We start from the raw sequence: 19,804 nt of genomic DNA on the forward strand, positions 1-19,804 counted from the left end.
ACTTACAGCAACCAGTAAGCGTTAGCAAAGGTAGGAGGCCGCGTGAACTACAACTAAACTTAGCACGATCTGTTCGCTACGCGTGACACTGCAGTAGTATCAACACAAAGTGTGTTGCACGTGTTCTGAAGGGCGTTCAATACATCATGATACACGTGGGAGGGCTTAAGCTATCGCTGATCTTGTTTTCTGGTGCTTCAAGACGGTTCCGATGGCTTTCTAGGCAATCCATCCTCAATCAGAGTGAACTGGACTATTACAACAATAAATAATAACTTGATCAAGGCAAATGTAGAGTGTTATTGTCCTGGCTGATTATGCGTCGACGTTTACATTATGACAGTATTTTTATATTTATAGAGATTATTGAATTTGTGACACTTCTTTATTCTTCATTGTTTTACAGTGATGACTCGTTCGGGATCGTCAGCATTGCTTCAATGTCCATATCATCTTCTTGGTTCAAAGCTCTATTATCTTTGGTCGTGTCTTCCTGTAAAGAATAAACATGAAAATTTTCAATGTGTCTCCTAAACGCTCCACAAATTTCTCACCTGCTGCTTTTGTATACGATGTAACAGGCCTGTTTTTTGCCAGACCTTCACCGCATAATCTGAGGAAAGGTGTTCTTTGCCTTGTTTAAGTCCTATTTCGCCTGCAAACGCAAATAGAATTTCGCAAACAAACGTATAGGCTTAAAGTTTTATGGAAGGATACGTACACATTCCAATCGATCAAAACACGATGCTGATTACATTTGCTAAGTGGCCCATAATTCAATTAAAAAAACAAGGCATTTTTCTACACGGTCTGAGAATATCGCTCAATAAGTGTTCAAGTTATTAGAGTGGGGATGGCTAGGAGTGTGGAGCAACGGCAAATATTTAGGAAAAATGCGGTTTACTCATGACGTTAACCTCTTCAGCTAAACTGAAGGTGACTAGCCACAAATTATTGCAGAGTTTAGCAGACGGGGTGTAAAGGTAGGGGTTAAATACGAATATGCTGAAGCCGAAAGTAGTGTTTAATAGCATGGAAAAAGATCGCGAAGTCTTGATTGGCAGTTAACCTCTACAATTGGTGCAAGAGTGCGTTTCACTAATCCAATTCCTCAGGACCACGATCAAGAAAAGGAAATGTAAGAAAATAAAGATGGGTACAAGCGCACGTGTTAAACATAACCAAAGCATGTTCGGCAGATTACCTCTATTTTTGAAAATTCTACTCACTCACGCACCAGTCCTATGGGGCTGAAGGACCACGCAACGGGCGATGGTACGACAACCATTCAGCGTAACGGTAAGAAACAAGAAGACCATGGTGTGAATTAGAGAGCCAACCGGGACAGCCGATATTTTAGTTCACGTTAGGAGGAAATAAATAAACTATGCAGGCTACGGTATGCATAGAGAGGATAATCGATTATCTGTCAAAGTTACAGATTGGGTGCCAAGGGAAAGGAAGCGAAGTCGAGGATGGTTAGTCGTGGACTAACTGTTTCTTCCATTAGTCTTGTTAGCGCTAGTAACTATGTCTCAGCAATCGAGCTCCTTTAATACGCACGTTACAAATGTCAATGCACTGTTCATGCGACAACTGCCAGAAGGCGAATTGTGCAGGCAACTTGGTTACACTGGTACTTGGTTATCTGATCGAGGATGCAGTAAGCGCGATTTACACAGACGCTGCAACGTAGGCGTAGGCCTTGTGTACCCCTACCTCAAAGTAGAACGACATAGAAGTACTTGTCCCCTACTGAAGCCGTTTCTTGTGCTCATTGGCAATCAATTACTGGAAGCGTGGTGCACTATGGCTACTTGTATGGGCAACAGCAGAGTTTGCCTTTGCCTGTATGGCACGGCATTGAAGGTAATGAGCAACACAATGTTCTGCATTGACTCGTGAGTATAGTGACGACGTCAGGTGCGTGTGTGCACTTGTGCCACTTTATTTGCATTTGCGTGAGCGCGAGTCTGTGTATGCATGCGTCAGCATGCAACGCACGGTGTGTGTTTGTGTTTGTGTGTGTGTGCGTGCGTGCGTACGCCAGCTGTTCGTGCGCTTGCCTGCGTTCATGCATGGATGCTTGTGAGTGTGCGTGTTTATGAAAGTGAAACTGACGCAAAGAAAACAGCGCCTGTGACGTCAATATCGGTGTCCTGCATTTCGTCGCGATGTAATCATGACCATCAGCACGGGATCGCGACGATCTGCATGGCCGTTCACCTTCGTTACCTTCCTTCTTTCGGCGGCTGCGCAATGTCAGGACGCTGGCAGAGCATTAAACTTGCACGATAATCGCGTCGTGCATCCTTTCTGCTGCGCAGCAAGCTTTCGACAGCCCACTTTCACTGCTATATCTATAAAAGGGTTAAGCTGCTCGCTTTCGAAAAGAGAAAGTGAATAAAGAAATTAAATCGGGCTGGCCACAAGTAGGTTGATCAGAGAGCCATTCCATTGATGACAATCACAATGTCACAATAACTTGCGCGAGGTGACGTCGACCTTATAGGTGTCCTTTTTCCGCGTAAGCTACGCATTTAGAGAACTTCGACATCCAAAATATTTGTGCGCGTAGCCCTTACAGAAATTTGCCCCCCCAAAAATTTCCTCGCTCAGTGGGACAATGTCGAGGACGGGCTCCACACCGCTTAATTAATTGCTTCAGCGACCTAAGATCAGCGATGATAGTTAAGCAACGTAGCTTGCTTAATTGCGCACTAATCTCCTTAACTTACTCTGTATGCAGAAGTTACAAATTTCAACATTTCAATGATGAAATAATGTCACAAAGATTTATATTGGTCTAACTGTTAAAATTTGGAGCAGGTAAGAAAAAATTGGAGGAGGCTTAAGCTTCGCCTTCAAGAGCGGAACGCGATAGCGTTATCGCACCCCGTTCGCACGGCCTACTCAAACGCGCTTCGCCAGCCAAACGTCGCGATCGGCACAGATAGCCGGGCCCCAACGCGTCATGAAGACGGACGCGATCATGGGGAGAGTGGCGCGCCACGTGTCGGGGCAGCGCCGTACATTGCGAGGAGGGGGCCTTCTGTGTTTGCCGCAAGATGGCTCTGCGTGTGCGCAGAAGAAATGTAGCGGAAACGTACTTCGCTACTCGTGAAACTGCGACTTCTGTAAGTTACGTGGTCATAATTACCGATATACACCGCAATATAACTTTCTACGGAACGTTTCTAAGGCAACACCGCATTCACTAGAGGTGATTTTGTCCCGTTTCCAACGAACGAACTCGTGGCTGAGTGGTAGCGTCTCCGTCTCACACTCCGGAGAACCTGGTTCGATTCCCGCCAAGCCCATCTTGCACGATGTTTTTATTTATGAAGTGACTTCTGGGATTTATCGCTCACGGCCAACGCCACTGACACCGACGACACCGGCTTTCTACAACACGAGCTCCTTAACGCTGTCGCGTTAGAACGTCCAGTACTTGATTATAAAGTTTCTTATGAAAGAAGTACGGAAAGCTTGGACAGGTTTTATTAATGCAAAGTTCATGAACTTAATCGCATGTGCCCAACCATGCACTTCTGCCTTTAAAATGGACTCTCCCACATTATACAGAAAGCACCTTATCACAAGGTGTGCGAGAACATTGTGTGCTCTCCTGTGTGTCGATTTCCGGGCAATAGTGGCATCAGGTACGGTTTCCTGGCGTCTTATCGAATAAAAATTCGAAGACACCTCAGTACTTCTTCAGAGTTGTTAATGCGAAAGCATTATAGCCGAAATGAACGACTCTGAGCGCTCAGTCGAGCCTTGCGCTGCGAGTAACGCACCATAACGGTACGTGCAGTCCGAGCCAGTAAATAGCAGCAGCCTTCGGTGCCAACGCCGCATGCCACCGACGTCCTGCGCAAGGAGAGACCGAAGCAGCAGTAGTGGCTACCAAGGCGAGAGAGAGCAAGAGAGAGAGAGAATACAGAGAAAAGCAGGGAGGTTCACCAGAGGTAGTTCCGCTTAGCTACCCTGTACGGGAAGTGGGAAGAATGGGGGATAAAAGTTGATGGAGAATACCTTAGCAACTTGCGATTCGCTGATGATATTGCCTTGCTTAGTAACTCAGGAGACCAATTGCAATGCATGCTCACTGACCTGGAGAGGCAAAGCAGAAGGGTGGGTCTGAAAATTATTCTGCAGAAAACTAAAGTAATGTTTAACAGCCTCGGAAGAGAACAGCAGTTTACGATAGGCAGCGAGACACTGGAAGTAGTAAGGGAATACATCTACTTAGGGCAGGTAGTGACGGCAGATCCGGATCATGAGACAGAAATAATCAGAAGAATAAGAATGGGCTGGAGTGCGTTTGGCAGGCATTCTCAGATCATGAACAGCAGGTTGCCATTATCCCTCAAGAGGAAAGTGTATAATAGCTGCGTCTTACCAGTACTCACCTACGGGGCAGAAACCTGGAGGCTTACGAAAAGGGTTCTACTCAAATTGAGGACGACGCAACGAGCTATGGAAAGAAGAATGATAGGTGTAACGTTAAGGGATAAGAAAAGAGCAGATTGGGTGAGGGAACAAACGCGAGTTAATGACATCTTAGTTGAAATCAAGAAAAAGAAATGGGCATGGGCAGGGCATGTAATGAGGAGGGAGGATAACCGATGGTCATTAAGGGTTACGGACTGGATCCCAAGGGAAGGGAAGCGTAGCAGGGGGCGGCAGAAAGTTAGATGGGCGGATGAGATTAAGAAGTTTGCAGGGACGGCATGGCCACAATTAGTACATGACCGGGGTTGTTGGAGAAGTATGGGAGAGGCCTTTGCCCTGCAGTGGGCGTAACCAGGCTGATGATGATGATGATGATGACCCTGTACGGGGGGAAGGGTTAAGGGGGTAAAAAGAGAAAGAGAGTGGAAGGGGGTAGAGAGAAAGCGAGACGAGCACTAACAAAGTGCGGAAAGGCGCGGCGTTATTAAAGCCTATCGTTAAGCCCTGTAGACCGCTGGAACCGTAGTAACGCGAGTAAGGCCTTCAACGCAGATTTTCTTTCAGAGCACTGACCTAAACTTTTCAGTTCTGATAGTGGACGATTGTCCAACTCATCGGGTACTTTGCACATCACTTGTCTCTGGGCACTATATCGCGGGCAGACGCAGATAGTATGTGTGAGCGTCTCTTCACTGTTGCATGTGTCGCACTTGGGGCTATTGGCCATTCCAATAAGGAAAGCATATGAGTTCGTAAAGCCAACCCCTAGCCACAGACGGTACAGCATGGTCTGTTCACGTCGTGGTAACCCAGGCGGCAGGTGCATCCGTAAGTCCGGAGACAAGGAACGCAAACGACACATGGTGAAAATGTTCGAGTCCCACAGGGGCAACGTACAGTCACAGAACATCAATCGCAGCCCAGCCGCAGCGTCTATTCGCGAAAGCGGAATGAAGACTCGTTGACCACTTTGACGTGCAGATCTGGCGGCTTCGTCGGCGTGGTCGTTCCCACTGATGTTACAATATCCTGAAAGCCATTGATAGATTATGTTGTGTCCCTTGTCATGGTTGTTTATTGTGTCCGTGGCGCATAGGGCTTTGTGTGCATTGAAGGGCTGCCTTGGAGTCATTAAAGACTGTCCATTGTTGCGGTGGTTCCTGCTTAATGAAATCAAGTGCAGCACGTAGTGCCGTGAGTTCTGCAGCCGTCGATGTGGTCACACATGAAGTTTTTAGTTTCATTTCTTCTGATTTTGCGGGGATGAAGACTGCAGCAGCAGAGCTGTTGAGTTTCACCGAACCATCTGTGTAGACATGTTGCCGGAATCTGTGCACCATGTGAATGTGTTCCAAGGTTGCTTCTTTCAAAGATTGCAAAGGCGCTCCAGCTTTGTTTGTGATGCCTGAAATTGTCACAACCACAACGGGTCGGATAGTCGTGTAGTAGGCGTAAATTGTGATGGCAAGTAGGACTGATGTCTTACAATGCTTTTGGCAAAAGTTTAATGTGGCCTTTTTGCTGGCAGGCAAGCAAGATGGGGGAAGGGAATCCGAGTCAGGTGTTCCATGTGTGCTCTCGGGACATCTGTATCGATGTAGACTGTCAAAGAAGCGTCTCGGGCAACGGCCATTGTCGCAATCGATGATGTAGTTTTTGGGAGACCGAGACAAGTTCTCAGTGATTGTGCTTGCACACTCTGTAGTTTGCGGATATTCGTAGTGCAAGTATTTCCTAGTACAGGTAAGCCCTGCCGCAGGAAGCCCAAGAAGAGTGTTTTATACAGTGGCAACATTGATGGTGCTGTTGCGCCCCAGAACTTCCCGCCGAGGAAAGCAAGAAGGTCCACAATGGCGGCCAAACGCTTTGTCATGTACGAGACGTGAGGGCTCCAAGACCAGCCTCTATCAGTGATGATGCCAAGAAATGGGTGTGTTCGTCTATATCGTATTGTTTGGTCATTTATCCGCAAATCATGAGGGGCCATCGCTTTGCGAGTAAAAGAAAAGCAACGAGTGCACATTTCTCAGCTGAAAGCTCCAGGCCTTGTCTTCTTAGGTATGTTGACACAGCCGTTGAAGATTTCTGAAGTCGCACGCGGACTTGTGCACGTGTCACTACTGAAGCCATATGCAAATGTCGTCTGCATATACGGAGAGCTGAACAGTTTGGGGTAACGTATAAGCGAGACCAAGGAGCACCAGGTTGAAAAGGGTAGTGCTGAATACTCCGCCTTGCGGTACACCACGACTGGTATAGCTAGACGGCATTGGTCCATCTTCAGTGAAAATAAAGAAATATGTTCCATTCAAATAGTTGCGTATCCAGCGAAAGGTGTGTCCACCAATCCCTACAGCTTCTAAGGCGTCCAGAATCGCATGATGATCTACATTGTCGTGCGCACCTTTAGCATCAAGAAATAAGGCCGGAGTGATTCGTTTCAGATGTTTCTGATGTTGTACGTGTGTTACAAGGTCGATAACGCTATCTATTGACGAGCGCCCTCGTCGAATACCAGCCATCACCTCTGGATAGGCATTAGAAAATTCCAAGTACCATTCCAACCACCTGTAAGGATCGTTCTCTCCATTACCTTTCCGACACAGCTGGCCAGTGCTATTGGATGGTAAGGTAACAATTCCAATGAAGATTTGCCAGCCTTGAGGAGTGGAACAAGGCGATTGGATTTTCACGTTATAGGGACAAGGCCGTCACGCCATGATGCGTTGTATAGGCCAAGAAGTGCATCTCTGGCCTATTGACCAAGGTTTGCCAGCGCAGAGTATGGGATGCCATTGGGTCCTGGTGACGAAGATCAGCTGCACCCAGCAAGTGCAGCCTCCAGTTCTTCGATGAACAAAAGCGCGTCCATGCGGGGATCTCGGGTGCGTGGCGCGACAATAGGAATAGGTGCGCAAGGTGAGTACGTGAACGCCGGACCCGTGATCCTTGCGCAGAAATATTCGGCTACATCGACTTCTCGGCGTCCTTGATGGAGGGCTAAATATTTAAATGGACGGCGCTCTTGAGGAGCTGTTCGAAGTCCGCGGATTGTTCTCCAGACAACCGACAGAGGTTTAAGCGGATGGCGAGACTCACAAAACGATTTAAAGCGTTGATCTTGCAGTACAACAAGGCGACGCTGAATTTTCTTTTGAATGCCTCTCGCCTTTCGGAGGTCGTAGACCGATTTCGTCCGTCTGTACCGTCGCTCCGCTCTCCGACGGATTGCAGGAGGCTCTGTATGTCCGCATCACAATCTGTGTATTTCTCCAATGGCCGAAATGAACGCGTAGCATCCTGCGTAGCCTTGGCAAACTCAAATTCTAGTGTGGATGAAAAGCCTTCGTGGCATGCGTCATTCATAAGTGATTTGAACACAGGCCAATCTATTTGTGTAAAATTTGATGGAGCGGATTTTGTTAGGCCTTTTATCTTCAGGTAGGTAAGAATGTGGTCGCTTCCGTGGTTTTCTATATCTGTGAACGAATGGACGCAGTGAGTGAGGCATCGCGAAACAAAAGCTAAGTCTAAACAACTACTGTACGCCCGGCCGCGCAGAAACGTGTGACTGCCATCATTTAGGCAACAAAGGTCGTGGTCGCAAGCAAAGGACACGAGACTTCTCCCTTTGGTATTTATCTTGCTGCTTCCCCAAAGTGAATGATGTGCGTTGAAGCCCACAACAAGAATCCATGGACCAGGAGTCGCATCTATAATGTCACTCAGATGTGTCTGTCGAAACGACTTGATGGAGAGAGGTAAGAGCCCACTGAATAAACGTAAGTTTCTCTTTTTTCACGGTCAAACACACATACTGATTACTGTCATGTGGCCCCACTGCATGAACAACGTAATTCAGTTCACACCGTATGTAAATGATAACTTTACTAATGTCATTACAAGTCGATGACACATAAGGTTCATAGCCTGAGATCCGGACGGGTTTCTGTAGGTTCGGTTCACAGAAGACAACAATGGGAAATTGATTGGTGAAAACGTAATGGCGAAAATCAACGTGGGATTTCAGGCCATGGGCATTCCATTGCATAATAGATGCTTCCTTGACTTGTCTGAATAACGGCTGACGCGGTAGAGCCATTGTACGTGCTACTCTAGGCTAGCAAGAACCGGATCCAGGCCGTGGAGCACTTGCAGTGCACCTCGAGCGGATGGCATCTGCATGCTATTTATCAGCACGCGAATGAATACCAAGGTCGGCATGGGTGTCGAACATCTAAGCCCATTAGAGTGCAGAAGGAGATATTAGGACCGCGCCAGCTTCCGACAGCGACAATGAAGGCGGTGGCGCGTCGCGCCGATGCCCTCTTCCTTATCCAAGACTTGGCGCGCCTTGGCTGCAGCAGGTGTTCGCCCGCTCTGCTCCGTCGAGGCGCACTCGTGACATGGTGTTGCACCCAATGAGAATTTAGGTACCATTTTGCTGCTACGGAAGACACACGGCGGCTTTATCTCCCAATGGGCCATTTGAGGCTTTCGCTTCAAAAGCAGCTCCCTGGAAATTATTTTTTATGAGAAGTACTGATAATTTTTTTAATAACTGGTATCATATGGGACTGCGTAGACACATGCGTTAGAACCAAAAATACTGAAATTTTGGGATGGGGCCTTTGCAGCATATAGTTTGGCTGGCTAAGGTAAACATCATACAAGAAAAATACAGCGTTATTGTAACTATACTGGCACACGTACAGTCCCGTTAAATGTGAGCACTGACATGGTTCCCTGGTCAAAGCGACCCCAACACTGCATGGCTACGTTGGCATACTAATTATTAGTCCACTGAAGAATGGCAATTGGAATAGTGGTTTGCTCTCCAGTGTTTGGGATGTCATTGCTGCTGTGCAGTCTTGATGGGCCCTTGCACCACGCGCACAATGTTTCATCTATTTAAGGCGGGTGTTCCATTTTCTATCTTTTTGCGAGGACCTGCAGCGCCTAATCGCTGCAACAAAGCTATAGCTTGAGTCAGGAGCTACCCGCCGTGGTTGCTTAGTGGCTATAGTGTTAGACTGCTGAGCACGAGGTCGTGGGATCGAATCCCGGCCACGGCGGCCGCATTTCTATGGGGGCGAAAACACCCGTGCACTTAGATTTAGGTGCACGTTAAAGAACCCCAGGTGGTCAAAATTTCTGGAGTCCTCCACTACGGCGTGCCTCATAATCAGAAAATGGTTTTGGCACGTAAAACCCCATAATTTAATTTATTTTTTGCTCAGGAGGTGCCTGTATGTATTTAAAATTTCCAGAATGCCGGCACCAGTTTCAATGGCGAGATTGTGAACTAATCAGATTGCGCGCGTATATCGAATACTGATGTCCGTATATCGCCGATCCCACACGAGCGCAAGCGAGTGCCCGGCAATGAACGATGATTCAAAGACGATTAACCAATGCCTTGACCCGTATGTCAGATTCCAATACCCGACGACAATGAGCGCAGATATAGTTGTGCTTTCAGCGTTACTTGGTTTTCACTGCCCAGGCTCGCCTATTAATGAGTTAGAATTGGGACACACAGTTTTTGAACTGTCTTGATCGTCATTACTACAGCATTATAACTAAAATTCCATTGAGTTAATAGTTGGAAATGGACTAGTACTTCTAAGCATAACACATTTTTAGCTGTCGTTCTCGGCGACCTCCTAGTGGCCTTGAGCCAAAAGCCAGCGCCGTTATCCCGGCACTCGGACAAAAACATTCGGGTGTCGTTGCGAGAATAAAACGAGATCATCTGGGTAACCAGTCAAAACTGAAGAAAATGCGCTCTCTGGCATCCAATCCTTTCTACAGAACCGCATTACATACCCTAGTTAGTGTCCAATAGCGACATCCAAAAGGCGGATACAGCGCAGCCTACATTTGATTGTCATCTTTCTGAGCTCTTTTCAACGTCAGTTCCGCGGTGCAGGTTTCGCGCCGCCTCCTTCGGGAGGTGGCGCCATGCTGCGTCACTAGGATGGCAACGTACGGCGCGCCACAGATGGTCAAGAGATGGGTGTTAGTAATCGTCGTAAGTATTCCAACCAATCTGCTTTTTCGGTAGCCATGTCATGCTTAAATGTACTATCGATTGCGGCAGAGCCAGCATTTTTGTTGAGTGCGCGCTTACTTTTCAGCGAAATAATGCATTATTCAGAGCTCACTTTTTCTTCTAAGAGGTTGTGAAGGAAAGCAACTTGGATATTAACAAGTGATGTCAAAAAAATTTTGCTTACTATTCAGCTTTCAGTAAACTGCAGGGAAGAAAACTTCAACAATATCTTTTTTATACTTAAAAGTCAATCCACTTTAAAGTTGTTCATTTCGGCCATTTGAGTTCCTCATTTGCACGCATTTTACCATGTAGTTTAGGTCCCTCTATTGTAAAGGCAGAACTGCATGCTCGAGTACACGCGTTTAAGTTCTTGAACTTTATTTGCGCCAGGAAAGTGAGTCGAGGCGTTCGCAATTGCCTTTTTTAAACCATCAATATTGCGGCGTTTTCATTTAACTCCACCAAAATAAAAATAAATATATGCAGGTAGATCTCGTTGACACTTTTGTTGTCAGCGAGTGTCCATATTGTTAATATATAAATGCGAAGGTGACCAGTCTTGTGCGTAATTAATAAAGCTAGATTTATTGCCTCGATAATAATTGATCTTGGGTAGCTAAAGCAAATGTGTAGTTTGGAGCCCATCCTGACGTTATCTAGCTTAGTGAAGAAATGTTTACTGAAGACGCTTCCACAAGACCTACGTAAGCAAATGTTTTGTATTAACTTGCTCGCTGAAAGTATAACTGATGCAGAAAAAGAACACCTATAACTTCGACTTCACCACGGCCTCGTTTTGTGATATTGCTAGTGTAATTAATGACATTACCTTCCCTACCGGGGGCCGGGGGCCTTCGCCTCCCGTTGCTTCAATAGAAGCGTGCAGAAGAGCCCCATCTGGAAGCGGCGAGAGCTCCGTCATGACTACGCCTGACCTGACACTGGGCCAGAGGCCACCGAATGGCCCTGAGAGCAACCGTGACTGTAAGCGACATAAGGCTAGAGAAACAGACGACGAGTCTACGCTTATTGATGATTGTGACATAGCTGACATCACAAATCTGGACGATGAAGGCTTGTGCGTCACCGCAAGAAGAGGACCGTCGGAATCTCAGTGATTATTACCGCTGCCACAGAAGGAGCCGACATGAAAAAAGTAAATCCCATTGTTCTGTCTAAGGAAATTGAAAAAATTCTTGGCGCATCGCCAGTTAGGAGCCGATTTACTCCTCAAGGAGCCCTGCTTCTAGATGTACAGACAGAAGAGCATGTGAATTCCCTTCTCAGCTGCAAGTCAATCTCAAGGACTGCAATCTCTGTACCAGTGCCCAATTCGTACCTGCAAAACGCGTCCATTATTAGAGGAGTGCCGAAGTGGTACACTGACGAGGAACTGTTGCTGTACCTAAAGCCACAAGGTGTTTACCATGCAAGGAGAGTCACGCGACGCGTTCAATATTCCTAATCCGATTGGGAGTCCAGGCGAACCAGCTCCGTGGCTCTTACGTTCGCTCCAAATACAGACCGTCCAGAGAAGATCAACTTGGGCTTCATAAGACACGATACCATTGACTACGTTGAGACACCACCTCGGTGCTTCAAGTGTCAGCGCTATGGACATGTGGTCAAGTACTGCCGTGGTGAGCAGCGGTGTAAGAGACGTGGAGGACCGCATGATTTCAAGATATGCGCGTGCAGCGAGAACGTTCTATGCGCAAACTGTAGTGGTGGTCATCCAGCTAGTTATAGCAAGTGTCCTACGCGGGCAGCGGCAATAAAGTGAAAGAAAACGTTTATCTTAGGGCCAACAGGAAAGGATGAGAAAAATACGACGAAGAAAAAGACGGAGTCGCAAAGATACCGACGAAATCAAATGGAGCTCAAAGAGTGAAACTGATTTTCCAAGCCTGAAGCCTTCTTCAGGAATCCAGGAAACAGTGGTGCCATCGCGCAGCGGACTGGCTAAAGCAACCAAATCAATGAACAGAGGCCCCGTAGACGAGAAGACAGCTGAACAACTGGAACAGCGACGTTATATGTCTGCACTGCACCGACCCCAATCACGTTGCGATGAAAAGCACCAGAGGACAACTGTCAGCAGGTGCTACGTGCTCTCTTCAAGGCCTTGCGGTCCCACATAGAGAAGATGCCGGCGAGCTCGATGAAGGACATGCTCGAAGTAGTCCTGGCTCTCGAGTCAGTGATTCTAAGCTCTACCTCTTCTTAAAACACCTAGCAATATGGATGCGGTCAGGACACATTGTTCACCATCTCGTCCACAGGTGCCACTTATTATGCAATGGAACTGTGCGGGTCTTGCGTACCATTTACCTGAACTGTCGCGCAACATGTCTGTGCCAATATTAGCCCTGTCCGAGGCTGGTCTGCCAAGTTCCAGATCAATTGCTGCTTATGTCGCACATGAAAACCAAAGTATTCCGACATTTCCGAACGGAAGCGCCATGCTATATGTCAGACGTGAAATACCAGGTTATGTTCTACCAGTTCAAGACCTTTGCAGCAGTGCTTTGGAAGTCACTGCTGTACAAGTGCGGCTGGGAAACTGGAGCCTCAGCATGGCCTCTGTATATGTGAGCTCTCGCATCAAGGTCTCGATAGGAGAAATTATAAGAGACCTCTGCAGCCGCTACCCAGCTCCGAGGATTATATATGGGGACTTTAACGCGTATCATACTTTCTGGGGCGACAAGGCGATTGATGCACGTGGGAAGCAAATTGTTAGTGCTTTAAACACCGAGGGACTCTGCACTTTTTCTGCCAAAGGCCAACGTTTTTTCGACCACCGGCCTCTTACAGTGTCATTGACTTGACATTATACTCAGCGGACATCCTCGCATCATCAACGACGAGTAAAAATAGAATCGGCAGTGATCATTTTCCTGTCTTCGTTAACATTGCTGGATATAAAACCAATGGCCGAAGAACCTGTCCTGTGACGCATTGGGATACGTGCAGGGACTGCCTAAGCGAATCATCTGGAGACCTGTACCCGGACATGGTACGTAGCAACAGATTTTCTACCGCTGAGCTGAAGCTACCCGACCACTTCTCCGCTCCGGATCTAAAGCTGAAAAATCTATGCGCTGCCGGTAGAAGTGCGGGACGGAGGCTGGTGAGGACGAAGGGCGACCCACCAATGAAGACAATATATAATATGATTAACGCAATGATTTGACGTTATACAAGGAAACTAAGAAGAGATCAATGGGCATCATTTTGTGCAAGCCTATCGGTCTTCACGCCAGTTCCAAGGATATGGTGGGTCGTTAACCTTGCTGGAAACATTCGACCAAAAAAGCCATTTGAAGTCCCAGCATTGAAGTTAGGCAAGACGCTCGCTTGTCTTGCGAATGCCTTTGCTGAAATATACTCTTCTGGCAAGTCAGCCTGCACAACTCTAATCGATGCTCCTTTCACACTCAGAGAGTTGGAACTAGCTATGAGCAGCCTCCGACGTCGCTGTGCAGTGGGACCTGACCTTATCAGTAATCACATGCTGACTAACCTACCGATTGAAAGACGACGTGATTTGCTGTCATATTTTAACTAAGTGTGGGCTAGTGGGGATATCCCACATAGAAGGTAGCATGGGTGGTACCAGTTCTGAACCCTGGAAAGACTCCTGCAGCTCTGGACTCATACAGACCGGTATCGCTGACCTCCTGTGCAGCGAAGCTAATAAAGAAGGTGGCGTGCACAAGACTCACTTGGTATGTCGAGCAGGGTCGAAAACTACCATCGTGCATGATTGGGTTTCGGCAGCGTCTAAGCGCTCAATACAGTGTGCTGGACCTGCTAAGCCACACAGAACATTACAGTGCGGATGGCCTGTCGACACCTGCTGTTTTCGTGGATGTTTCTAAAGCTTACGACAATGTGTCTCAAAGAGCCATCATCAGCCAGTTACAAGTTATAGGCGTCACGGGTCATCTCTTGCACTTCATACATACGTTCCTCAATGATCGTCGCATCAAAGTTCGTCTTGGCGACACTTTGAGCAACGAAATACGTATATTTCGCGGCGGGCCACAGGGGAGTGTTCTATGTCCCTTATTATTTAACATTGCCATTAGTAGGTTCCCAAGAGTACTGCACCATCGAACACCAGTGAAGATATCTATATATGCCGATGAAGAGGGGCAAGGAAGAGAAAAAAAAAGTGCTGCGGCAAGACAATTTGATCACATTTAAGGAGAAAACGGTACACCGCGCTGGTGAAAGAGGAATAAAGGCACAAGAAATCCAGTCAAGTGCTTCCTCTATAATAAAAGGGGACATAAGACTTCTGACTGCCAGGTCAGTTCGAAGAAGCCTTACTGCGACTATGGCCAAGGGCCAGGACATGGCACACGGGACTGCAGGAAGACAAAGGGTACCGCGAATACTACTTCAGCCTGCTGTATGACGATGGAAAACGAGGACGAAAAGCAAAAGGTATCGTGCGTCCTCCACAGTAACGAACAGAGAGATGAAAAAAACCTCTCCTTACAAGTCAACGGTATGCCGGTGCAGAACGATGAACTCTACGTCAAGGTAGCGTCCGTATTGCGAGACAATGGCAGCAACACCTTTTGATGCACCGGGCTCTCATACCCGATACTACTCTCACGGGTCCCGAGGCAATAATGTTACTGGTGGATAGCTGGAGCATCCAGGATCCAGAAGCCCAAGTGGAAATTCATTCGCCATACTTTTCAGGTAACATGGTAGCTAAGTGCTTCGAAAATCCCTTTTACGATGTGATCGTTGGAAACCTAGCCGGTTCTCGTCAACCAATGAGTCCGGCCGGCGAACTGACAACACCTTCAGGTCTTTAGATATCCCGAGACCCGAACGAATATGTCGACAAGAAGAATCTGCCTCGGGCGCCTTCTTCTTTTGTCGGGTCCCGGAAGCAAGTGTAGACGCGAAAGTAGGTTTTAGTTCCTTACAAGTGTCAAAACCCACTTTTTCTTCCGAACAAGAAAGGGAAAATCTCTAGATAGGTGTAGAGAATAAGTTGGGAAGACAGTGTCCGAAAGAAAAAAAACACGACTCATTTATTCTTTTACGACACGAGCGCCTTCTAGAAGACGTTTCAGCTTTGTCCGGGTCAATCAGTGCAGCAAGCCGTGGCACCGAAGTGTCTCAGACCCCAGGTGTTATCTCTGGCATACGAAAACACAATGGCAGGACAACAGGTCATCAAAAAGGCGACGGACTTAGTCCTCATATCTTCTTATTGACCCGGAGTGCAAGAAAACGTCCGCCGATAGCTACGCTCATGCAACATTTGCCAGCGGGCTTCTCGCAAAGGAAGACATGGCAAAGCGCCATGCCATGGCTGTAATGCCAGTAACAGGCACGCCTTTCCAGCGAGTGGCCGTCGACATTATTGGCACCCTGTCCCCCGTCTCAACCAAAGGAAACAGACATATATTGACGCTGGTGAATTTTTCCACAAGATATCCCGATGCTGTGCCCCTACCTTCCATCGATGCAGCCACCGTAACTGAAGGATTGGTGGTGATGTTCTCTCGTATTGGCATTCCTCAAGAGATCTTATGCAACCAGGCATCTTGTTTTACGTCAAACTTGATGAAAGAAATCAATGAATTGCAGCCAATGATGCACTTGAGTTTTGCGCCGTACCATCCAAAGCGCAAAGTAATAGCAGAGCGCTTTAATGGCACACTCAAGCAGATGCTGCGCAAGTTATGCCAGGAATAGCCTAAGTTCTGGGATCGTTTCCTGGCGTCCCTTCTTTTTGCATGCAGAGAAGTACCTCAAACAAGGCTGGGCTTTTCACCATTGGAATCGACATATGGAAGGCCCGTGCGGGGATCACTGGCTTTTCTAAAGAAGCTTTGGACTAGACAACACCTTAGTGACGAGATAAAGACTACATACTCTTAAGTTGTTGATCTTAGGCAGCGTCTCGAACAAACCTTGGAACTAGCACATGGAAACTTGCTGCGCGCTCAGAAGACTCAGAAGAAATATTTTGACAGGTGTTTCAAGTGCTCGCAACTGAAGGTCGGAGACCGAGCGTTGATCCTGCTCCCAATAGATAGCAACAAATTGCTAATGCAATGGAAGGGACAATTCCCGGTCATTGGAAAGAAGAATGATTATGATTACGGGGTATACTTAGGGCATTGTAAGAAGCTCTTCCACAGCAATATGTTAAAACGCTACAAGGAACGCTCTATACCACCTTGTCAAACTTCAGTGTCTGTCGTCATCGAAAAGACAGAGCGAAACACCGCTTCCTAGTTTTAAAACTGAAAAGACCAAAGGAATTGAGGCGATTACCATCACTGATGAGCTAGACAAGAGTCACCGTGCCTAGTTGCGCACGCTTTTAGAAATGTTCAAGGACACTTTTTCGGAGATTGCTCGGAAAACAAACTTACTGGAATGTCGCTCAGAACTGACTAATACCGAGCCCATCAATACCCCTCAATACCCGCTGCCGTTCACCATGAGAGAAGTTGTGGAGCAAGAAGTTAATTAGATGTTTCATTTAGGATTTGTGGTAATACATGGTACGCGGGAGTTGGAAGCATACACATATGAAGACAGTGCGCAGTGCGGTGGCGAAGAGGACCATCATCATCATCGACACCAATTTGGGAGCGTCGGCAGTAGTGACTCAAAAAGAGTGCGCGAGAGATTGAGACCCGTGGCGCTGTGGCGTGAGCAGTGCGCGAGGTTCGCCGTTGGACGTCAAAGAGCTTCTTCGCTGGGCGTCTGGCTCATAGAAGCTATCGCCGCGCGCGTCACTAGGTCACACCCGAGACAACGCTGTCTTCCACTGAGAGGCTACCTCGCCCCGGTCTTTCTCTGGGAAATTGGTCCAGGAGGGCTCGTGGTCCTGAACCGGGGTTATCGAGCGTTCGGGTGCGCGGCCACAGGGCTATACCGCCAGCTGTGGACGTGACCCGGTGACTGCGGCCATGGGCTCCCGAGCACAAACCCTGCCGGAGGGAAACCGGGCACGCGGAGGCTCCAGTATATCGACCCTGTTGTCAGACCCCGCTGGCCGACATCGGTTCCACGAGGTCTCCGACATGGCAACAAGTGCTTCCGCCTGAGCTGTAGGCCAATTATAATTGACCGATACATATATATAGCTGCATGACATCTATGAGGTATTTTGGGGAACTGTAGCGTGTGTGTGCCGTTTTCTGTGTGTTATGTGCGTCAATACAAGTCTGATGTGTGTTTGTGCTGCGTGCTGCTTCTGCCTCTTTCTGGAGTGATCCTGCACCCAATAACATCACAGGAGTTATACAGTGCCCTTAATCTACTTACGACTCGCCTTTGGTCCTTGTGCGAAAGCCTGACAGATGTTACCGTGCACGCAGTGACTTTCGCCGTATGAACAATGTGCTCACCGCCGATGCAAAACCCATCCCGAGAGCTGATATAATGTTTGCAGAAGTTGGGGCCAAGGCGTATTTTTCAATGTTTGACCCAACAAAAGGCTATTGGCAGGTACCATTAGCGGAGTCTTCAAGGGCCCGAATAGCTTTCTCCATTCAGTCTGGTCACTACCATTTTCTTTTCATGTCAATTGTGATCAAAACGGCATCCGCTATTTTCACTCGCTTGAGGAGGACCTTACTTCAGGGCCTGTAACACGTCGTCCATCATGTTAGCGATGTACTGGCGGCAATGTGGACATCGCCAGAACACCTCGACACTCTAAAGAAGCGCCTTCAACGAATAGGAGCGGCCGGTCTTATGATATAACCACAAAAGTGTGAGATCGCAGCGTCGTCAATCACGTTTTTAAGCCATCGCTTGAAAGACGGAAGTCCGACCTGTAGAAACTACGCACCAACATACTCAATGTACCTAAGCCGCAGACAAAGAAGCAAGTATGGTCTTTTCTAGGCTTGGTGGGATAGTATCGTGTCCTCTTTCCACGTTACGCTGAAACAGCACAGCCTCTGATGTAAATGACGCGGAAAGTGGAGGCAAACAAAGTGAATTGAAGGCCTCCTTCCGAGGCCGCATTCCCCATCGGAGCAGTCCGCTACGCTGCCACAGCATACGTCACACCGCCGGAGGACACAGCCAAAGGAGTCATACATAACATCCCTTCATATGACACGGAAGAAGACATTACGGACAGTCTCGTTTACAAGAAGAACCCTACGATTCTGCAGGCCCGACGCATGGGCAAGACTAATTCAGTGCTCATCGTATTCGACGGAAAGCAAGTACCGTACCATGTCTACTACCGCGGAGCAGAGTACAAATGCTATCTACATAAGAAGCGCATCGAGGTCTGCGACATCTGCGGGACCGTCGGCCACAGGGCCGATGTATGCCCCACTCCAACCCAGAAGAAATGCAAGAGCCGTGACACAGTAAATCGACCGGATGATCACCCCTGTCACCCTTGCTGCGCGCTCTGCGGCAAAGACCACCCGACTGGTGATAAGTCCTGCCATCGCCGCTTCCAGACACCACACCTCCTACTCCAACGACCATGGGAGCGCCTACGACTGGGACAACAAGGAGCTGACCAGGAGATGGGGCCATCGACTTCTGCAAATGGGGACTCAGCTCTGCCAACACCGAAGTCAACACTACAACCGCAGGCTCCCGAACGCAGCAATTCACGAGGACGCAGTCGGTCTCGTGGACGCAGCCGCTCCCGAGGTCGCAGTCAGTCACAAGGACGCAGTCACTCTCGGAGCGGACCGGATTCAACACCGTCGCAGCAGCAAGGAAACACAAGCCTTGGAACGACCACAGTCAAAGTGCAAGACGCACCCCCCAAGGTAAGCTGGGCCAGCATTGTCTCCCACACAGGTCACACCACACAACCTATAGCAACCCCAGAGAACACAGTTAGTGACGCTACCATGCACAGCTTCATGCTGGAGCTCCGATCCTTACGTGCTGAGATACAAGAACTCAAGACAGAAAACGCTAATCTCAAATCATAACTTGCAGACACACAACCCAAACATTTACCATCAAATGCAGACATCCTTCCTATCCCTGCAATAGATTGCCCGCAAACCACCCAACAACCAACCTCTAACAAACGCAAAGCTCTCGAACCAATCTCAAAAGCGGCAACACCAGCATACACTTCAGAAGGAAATGTCAACTGTGAGGCCCTCACTTGCACTGAGCTGCGACAGTGCAAGTGAGAGCACTCACTTGCACTGTTGCAAGTGAGTGCCTTCGATAACGTCACGCATGAGGCCATACTGAACCACCTGGCACAACTCCAGGTTGGACATCGAACCTATAACTACGTAA

General features: G+C 47.9%; 1 protein-coding gene across 1 annotated transcript in view; it reads right to left on the bottom strand.

Moving 5' to 3' along the window:
• Positions 1-374: 374 nt before the first annotated feature.
• The window catches only part of LOC135908108 (sodium-coupled monocarboxylate transporter 2-like), a 121,354-nt gene continuing 101,924 nt past the window's right edge, over positions 375-19,804 (bottom strand). Inside the window, exons 9-10 of the mRNA XM_070539547.1 lie at positions 555-655; positions 375-493 (exon numbers count right to left, since the gene is read on the bottom strand). Coding sequence (XP_070395648.1) covers positions 401-493; positions 555-655 — 194 coding nt within the window. The 3' untranslated portion in view covers positions 375-400. The remainder of the gene's footprint in view (positions 494-554; positions 656-19,804) is intronic.

Source organism: Dermacentor albipictus, chromosome 5 (genome assembly GCF_038994185.2).
Source record: "Dermacentor albipictus isolate Rhodes 1998 colony chromosome 5, USDA_Dalb.pri_finalv2, whole genome shotgun sequence".
Taxonomy (NCBI): domain Eukaryota; kingdom Metazoa; phylum Arthropoda; class Arachnida; order Ixodida; family Ixodidae; genus Dermacentor; species Dermacentor albipictus.